Raw genomic sequence first — 8,425 nt, forward strand, 5'->3', positions numbered from 1 at the left:
ATTTTTTTCCATGGAAAGACAACAAGTAATAAAAACGGAAGTTTACTTATTAGATATATGCATTATAATTCAATGAAATGTATGTAAAAACACTTTTTTTTACCTTCAAGTGAAAAAATGAGCTTCTTTGTTTTTTAGAGATTATTACATACATAGCACTCGTGAAATTATTATTTACAAAATCTAGCATATAAGTGATATTTTTTAACTGTCAAACCAAAGTATTTATGTGTGTCATAATCAAATTATTGAGAATTTGATAAAAATGAAAAATATGGGTTGAGTTTCATCATGAATTTTGATATTTGAGTGAAAATTTGAAAAATGGATGAAAGAGGTTGCTATATTTATAAATTGCAATGTTTTTAGTGTTGCTATGTATGTAGTGCTTTCAAAACGGTTTGCTGTACACGAACAACTCGTATTTGACTTGTTAAGTAGCTTGTGTTATATTCGTTCGCTAAGCAAATGAGTTAAACACAAATATTTTTTTGGTGCTTGATATATAAACGAGCCGAATATGAACAAAGATTTGTTCATTCATGTTCGGATTGTTTCTGGCTCAAAACAATCCGAACACGAACAGAAATTTGTTAGTTTAGTAACTTAAATAATTATAAATGTATAATTGATGCATAGTATTTTTAAATAATTTAATTCTCTACCGGGCTACAAAGATTTATAATCATTCAAAATTATTCGTTACAAAATTAAATAAAATATATTAAATTATATTTAAATAATAGTTTAATCTTAATAGAAAGATTTAAATCTTCCCCCTATATTTTACATCCTAAAGAGACCCTAAAACAAGATTTTGTTCGTGAAGAGCTCATATTCGGGGAAAACATTTGCGTACGCAAGATGCACGTCGGAAGTTATTCAGTGGGTGTAGGGGGTTATATCCGCATTATATCCCCTTATAACCTCCCTGTAACTTAACTGTACCTATCGGAACTACAAAAGTGCGGAACATATTTGTAGGTTACATGTAGATTATAAGTCGATTACATAGGATATAATGCGGATTTAATACCCTGATAAGTCTAAATAACCTCCAAATATTTTCCCATATTCGGACAGGTAGGCAAATGAGCAATAATTTTTTTGTCTTCTAACTGTAAATGAGCCAAACACTTTTTTATTTTTATCTGAAATTGAGTCGTTCATTGGAGTGCTCTCTTCGCCCCTCTTCTCGCACTTTCCTTGCCTGCCGTCCACCGTCTTCTGCAGCATCACTCGCACATGGACGATCCCTTTGCCTCCATCATATCTGAATGCATAATACCCCCAGCGGTAGAAGAAACCCTCCGTCATGCACCGGTAATCGGCGAACCCTCCTCGTCATCTCAAATCCGCAGCCTCGACGGACAGACCTTCTCCCCTGCTCCTAATCCCAGCGCCTCATCGGAGATTCGTAGGCTTGCTAAGTCTCCATTGAATCCGCTAGATAAAGAGAGCCTAACGGACATCGCTTCCCGCAAAGAGCCGTCTTCGTTGCCTCCGCCGCGCCTTCGGCGGGAAGATTTAATCAACCTAATCAAATATTTCGCCGAAAATTCTGACAGAAGCTTAGGTCGTGTAGACATTCTCGAAATTGCCGAAAGAAAAGGTCTTTCCTTTCCTCCACCCGAGTGGTGGCGACCTGGTGGCTACAAAAAGGTGAATATGGATTAGGTTTTGCTTGCATTTTTCTTGTATTTGCAGTTTGTTTTCATGCTCGGGGATCTGAATGTGAGTTATGTTTCCAGGCTCCGTAGATGCTGGGTGTTATGATGCTTTCCTATTTTGGGGCAGAGATGATTTTGCTTTCTAGCTTTCTGCACCTATCCTACTTCTATGACGCCTTCCAACTGTTTGATTAATTGACAATGACAGTTTTTAGAATGACGTCTCTGTTTAGCCGGCCTAGCATTGCCAACCAGCACGAGCCATTATAGTAATAACTACTAATGTTGAACATTTTCTTGAGTTCTTAACTCATTGTTTTCCATTCTTTGTTGTGATTTTTTACCCTTTGATTAATATTTATAGTTACTAAATTATGTGACGAATTTTATTGCCAAATAGTACTATGATAAAATATGTAATTAAATCAACAAAGTATCCCTATTATTGCCTGCGTAGACAATATAATGTTTTGCATTTGTTTGGTATTTACTTAATACAAACTATTTTTGTTGGTATTTACTAGTAAGTTTGCCCTAGTTTATTCCCATGTTTCATTTGCCTATTTTGTGTTAGAGAGTTAGAAGCCAAAGTGAATCAAAGTTGAATTTAAAACATAAGGTGATTCCTAGTAGGTATCTCATGAAGGTCATTCATTGGACCTCCTCTTCCTTTTGTGAGCTATCTGAATTAGTTGACCAAGTTATTTTGGTTTCTTATTCTCTCAGGCACCTTCATTTTGTAAGTCTTAAATACGATTTTTATAAATCAAGAAAATTTGTGCTGCCTCTGTATTGTTGCAACCTTTTTCAGTACATGATACACAAATGCAAACAAACACCCCACACTACAGTAATGCATCAGAGACTATTTTGGTACTGAATGGGACTCTAGCTGATGGGAGTCCGATGAATGCCAAGATTGTGCTATGCACACCTTTGTTACTTGAGCTAGCTTGAAGGGCAGAGACTTGCATTTTGAGAACCAGATGTCTCCTACCCAATAGGTGACTTCCAATTGAGCTTATTTTGATTTTCAGATGCTGACTTCTCGTGGCTACAAGCTCCCATGATTAATTATATAATGGTCATAGTCCTTGCTTTGTGAGGTTCGTTGTGTGCAAGTGTATTTCTATATCATAAAAAGAGTTTAGTAGCCGAAGCAAGCAATAAAATAATAATGGAAGATGAATTAGCCATTTTAGAGATAAGATATTATTTTAGTTAGTGCATAAAAAAAGAAATATGGTTTTGTAGGGAATAGGCCATGTTGAATTAACATATTAAAATATTATTTTAATTAGTGCATAACAAAAGATATATGACTTAGTAGGGAATACATCTTTTTGAATTACGATATAAATCCTATGGCTAAGCCTTACAAGGAGGAACACTTAAAGTTAGTGGGCCACAAATTTGATTCGAGTTTGGTGAAGCCAATGGCTCGAGTGAGAATTGTTTGCATGAAAGTTAGCAAGTCCACATAATGCTTGGTGGCTAGTCCATTCATTGTAGGTTATGGGTTTGATGGCTCTTTGGCAAGCCTAAAAAGTTGCCATTTTTTAGCCAACAAGCATATATGTGTGACAAAAGTCAGCAGTTAAAAAGTCATTGGCTCTTATGCTGTTGGTTTTGTATGTAGGCATAAGTTGGCACCAAGTTAAAGTTATGGATGTTTGTGAGCAAGAATAGTAGTTGGGCTTCTTGGAGGGAGTTATGTATCGGATAAGGCTTGGAGGCTGAAAGAAGAGAGTTTGAGAGAGAATTTGAGGGATCTCTTGAGGGCTGTCTTTCTCCTTGGGTGGAAACCCTTAAGGCAGAGTTTTTTTTTATTTTGTGAGTTGTGAGAGATTTGTATGAGAGAGAAAGGTGTTGTCTTTGCAGAGGAAGCAATTTCTTGTAAGTTTTTCATATTTATGTTGCTTGCAATAAATTATCATATAGTGGTTTTTGCTGTGATTTTATCCATAATGAGCGGCTAAGCTTTTCTTCGTGTCTTTGTGATGTAGGGATTTGTGGATTTATCATGTATTTTCCATAATGTTTTTTCATTAATTGTTTTTTTGTATTTTCATGGTCTATGTTGTTGGTTAATCTCCGAACTTAATTTACTCTTAGTCTGACCAATTAAGAAGTTAAAATGTTTCGTGAAACTACAATTTTTAACCGTTGCGTAGTAGAAACGAAGGGCTAACTACAGAATTCTGAGAGAATAGACATTCCAATGAAATTCACAATCATCCCAAGGGATTGTAAAAGTCATGCGGAATGTCATGGGGATTGAGAAATCTTCAACTTTATAGATTCTAGGTTTCTTTTGACCTAGATGTAGGCATAAAAAGTACTATGTCTCCGATTGACAACAATCACGTAGGAAAACATTTAGGGAAAATCACGATCTCCATGATCCCCAAATCACAAAGGCACGAGTCGCATCTATCTTGAAGGAACTCACGAACTCCCTTTTTGTTTTTTGCTTTTCTTTCAATTGTTAAGTACTCGGTTTGCTAGGACCTTAGGAAATAAAAATTTTCTTTGAATAAACCCTAAGCTAGGTTAACTAAATAAGTAAACTAGATATTTTCTATAGAAATAAATATTACATTTTTCCTGTTGGATCAATATGCGGTACTCTAGAACAACATTACTAGTTGACACATGCACTTCCGTTGTATAGCCGACTTACGTTCCGATAAGTTTTGACGCATCAAGTTTTTGGCGCCGTTGACGAAGAAAGACGTTAATAATTATTTCCGCTTTTAGGAAAATTTTAGTTGAAAAACTTAGGATCTAAGTTTGACACTTTTTTCTTACTTTTATTATGTGTTTTTATTTTTTTGCTGCATCTGTATTTTTGTTGTACTCTTTGCAGGTGTTGAAAATTTTTAAACTTTGAAAAAAAATCAAAATGCCAAAATTATTGCTCATAATTTATTTTCGATATCTTTTGTTCTCTTTAGCATATTGTGTGTCGCACTTGCATATTAGCGTGTTGACTGACTTATGTGAGTTAGTGTGCTTATTTGCTGCATAGTTTTAATCTTTCATTTTTATGTTCAGGAGAGCTGAGGCTGATCTCACCCCTTTTGGCTCTGAGATTGATCACACATTTAGACGTCTTAAGAGATCGCACTTAACTTTTGAAAAACTTTTTTGAGATGGCTGACCTAACCCCTCTACCTTGAAACCACATAAGGATTACACCAACCCTTTTGCTAAAGTGATTCACATGAGCATCAACTACCCTACTGTTGAAGCTAACACTTTCGAACTGCATCCTGTTATAATCCAAATGATTCAAAACAATTAGTTTGAGAGACTTGCCATTGAAGATCCCAATCTTCACTTAGCTAATTTTCCTGAACTATGTGCCACCTTCCGATACAACGATGTCCGCAGCGATGTTATTAGATTGAGGCCTTTTCCCCTTTCCTTGCAAGATAAAAGCTAATGTATGGTTGAACTCCCTTGCCCCAGGATCAATCACAACCCGGAATGACTTGGCACTTTCCTCTGTATAAAACTATAAAACTTAGGAATGACATTGTCTCATTCACTCAAATCGATACAAAATCTATTTATGAGGCTTGAGAGAGGTTCAAAGAATTACTTAGGAGGTGTCCAGATCATGCACTACCTGATTAACTAATTATTCAAACTTCTTATAATGGACTGATAAATTCCCTGAGATTCATAATAAATGGTTGTCGTAGGAGGAACTTTAATGTCTAAACTTTTTGATGAGGCCTACCATTTGAAAAAAGAAATGACCACCAATAAATTCCAATGGCCCACTGAACGAGTTACACCTCAGAAGGTAGACAATGTTCATGAATCGGATGTCCTAGCTATCCTGGCCACCCAAGTACCTACAGTCTGGGCATGAATTCGATGTATAGGCTACACCCAACGATGGGTTAATTCAAGGACCGTGATAGATCCTAGCAACTCGGTCTTAGAATCCGTGAATGTTATGGGAAATCATGGTCATAACCCATATTGTAACACCTACAATCCAGGCTGGAGGAACCACCCAAATTTTCTTGGAATAATAACAACCAACAATTGGGGAACAATTATAACAACCATGTAAGTAGTTGGAAAAACCCAGGAAACCAACACCAAAAACCCCAATATGCACCAGAATTTGAGGCTAATTCCTAAAACCAAAAGAAGTCTCCTATCGAGGAACTAGTCATTCAAATGGGGATCACTTTACAAAGCCAAGCTGTAGCCATCAAGAATTTGAAAACCCAATTAGGACAGCTGGCGAATTCAATGAATGATAGACCCTCAGCAGCACTGCCTAACAATGCTGAAGTAAATCCAAAAGGTCAGAATTTGGAGCACTGCAAGATAATTAGGAGTCAGGATTGGAGTAGAGAAGGAAGCCAAACAACCAGAGGGCAATACACCTATGAGACTTGTGTTAGGTAAATTGTCCTCCGCCATTTTGATTAACTAAACTGAGAGACTTCCACCTCCTTTCCTGCAAAGGCTACAGAACCCTAGCCAAGGCCCCGATAGTTTTACCATCCCATATACTGTAGGAGTTGAGTTTTCTGAAAAAGCACTCTGTGAACTAAAAACCAATGTCAATCTCATGCCTCTAAAAATTTTCAAACAACTTGGAAGGGGAAAATTAAACTTACAAATTTGGCACTTCAATTTGCTGATCAATCTGTGGTTCATCCCTCAGGCCTAGTTGAAAACCTATTTATTACTATGTATATGTCTACTCTCTTGGTTGATTTCATAATTCTGGATTTAAAAGATGATAAAGGAATGCATGTGATTTTTAGGAGATCATTCTTAGCTACTGACAGAGTTATTATTAATGTTGAGGAGGGAAAAGTAATTTTGAGAGAGAACGATCAAGCAGTTGCATTTGATGTCTTAAAACCATCATAAATGCCCCAAATCTCTAGGAATAATCAAATTCAAAGAGCTAAAATTGTGGCTAGGGTGATAAAAATCCAATCTACAGAATCTGAGGATGTTCACTTGGAAGAGCAACAAATAGTTGATATGTTTTTTAGGAAGTTGACAAAAGAAAATATCACTCTTTCAGTATGAGAAACTCAACCACTTACCTATTGGAATTACCAATGAATATTTGGTTGAAATTGAGAGGTTACTGCAAGGCCCCAATAGGTGGTTAGAACATCAGAATTTTTGGGAAGAAACCAAGAACACAACCTTGTTGGAAACTCCAGGACAAGTTGAATCTGAAACGAACGATCAAGGATTATTAAGCTGGCGTTTTGATTCTGGAGACTTCATTTAGGGTGATGCCTGAGACTGTCGGGCCGAGGACGTTAAGCATGTTTTAAAAGGTCACCCAAGCGTTGTTTGATGTGTTAAGCATGTTTTCACTTTATGAATTTTTTTTTGAAATTTGCTTAAAAATTTTCATTCTAAAAAATATTGAATCTTGTTTTTCTACGAAGTGATAGTCCTTATATTGAGATTTTTACTGCATTGTTCCTATTTTTACTTTCTCAGATTCATGTTATTGTCTTTACCTTTATTTTATTTGTATTTATCTCCTTTTTGATTACTGCTACTCTCTGTTGTCTATGTGTAGAAAAAAACAAGCTTGAGGGAGAAAAAAATCTACCTTATAATAAACATGAGAAGTAGTTCACATAGCTCTACAAAAAAGTTATACTTCATTATGTAACCCTTGCTAGAAGTTTTTGATTTACAAACTACTTATCACAGTCTAGTTAAACCCAATAAAGATTGTTTAGAAGTTATTCACTTTAATGAGTAATGTTAAGATTCTAAAACTTAACAACTTTGGGCTTTACTTTTAAATGATTAAGTCATAAAGATGGGGATTGATGATTTAATTAAGGGTTTGTTTGGCGCAGCTGCAGATTCTCAGCTTTTCAGCTGCAGCTGCGCTGCCCCAGGAAGCAGCTGTGGGGCAGCAGCTGCGGGGAAGCTGACAGTCTGTTTGGTGCAGCTGCGTGAAACCAGCTGTCGGGCAGCTGTTTATGAAAAAAAGACCATACTAACCCTATTTGATAAAATTGTTTAAAAGAATAGTATAACAACCATCTGTTTATGAATAAAAACTTTTGTATTTACATATCTAACACATAAACTGAAAAAAAAGATTCATATGCAACACAATCTTATGTATTTATATATCTAACACATAAACTTTGAAGTTTTATGACTATTTGCATAGCTCCCAAAGATACAACACATCAACTACAGATAAATAATTCCTGGGGCAGCAATAAGAAGCATGTCCTGTCGAATAATAATTATGAATATCTGTTTCTATACCTAAAATTTTCATTTCACCTTTCTACAACACCAAAACTTTTGAATTTTCAAGTTTTCACAAACATATACACCAGAACTTTTGAATTTTCACAAAAAAATTATATACAAATTTCAGGTTTTCAGGACAAACTTCATATAAATGAAAACATAGAGCTTTCAGATTCTTTAAAAAGAAACGAGAGCATTTAAACTTCAGATTTCCACAAAGCAAAGCAATAGACATTTCTGATTTCTCCCAATGAGGCTTTTAAGCTTTCCAAACTTTCACATGCTACAATTATTTCCAAATTTCTCAAACCAAAACACATAACTTTCAGATATTTGCCAAAACGAAGGGATTGAAACTTTGCATTTTTATAAATAAAGCTAAAGGTCATTTCAATTTTTTTTTTTTAATTGTAACCTTAAACCCTAAACCTAAGCAAGCAACTGCTTTCAAGATTCAAAATGATCAATAA

At 35.5% G+C, this 8,425-nt stretch overlaps 1 protein-coding gene across 2 annotated transcripts in view; it reads left to right on the forward strand.

Annotated features, from left to right (window-relative positions):
• Positions 1 to 810: 810 nt before the first annotated feature.
• LOC110020661 overlaps positions 811 to 8,425 on the forward strand; it is a 17,781-nt gene continuing 10,166 nt past the window's right edge. Inside the window, exons 1-2 of one of the 2 annotated variants that reach the window (XR_002293549.1) lie at positions 811 to 1,662; positions 1,752 to 1,939. Coding sequence is in view for 1 of the 2 variants with exons in the window: in XM_020718839.1 (XP_020574498.1) it covers positions 1,246 to 1,662 (417 nt within the window). In the remaining variant the exon portion in view is untranslated. The remainder of the gene's footprint in view (positions 1,663 to 1,751; positions 1,940 to 8,425) is intronic. The other variant, XM_020718839.1, reaches the window with a different exon arrangement.

The sequence above is a fragment of the Phalaenopsis equestris genome, unplaced genomic scaffold, assembly GCF_001263595.1.
Source record: "Phalaenopsis equestris unplaced genomic scaffold, ASM126359v1 Scaffold000107, whole genome shotgun sequence".
In the NCBI taxonomy this organism is placed as follows: Eukaryota; Viridiplantae; Streptophyta; class Magnoliopsida; order Asparagales; family Orchidaceae; genus Phalaenopsis; species Phalaenopsis equestris.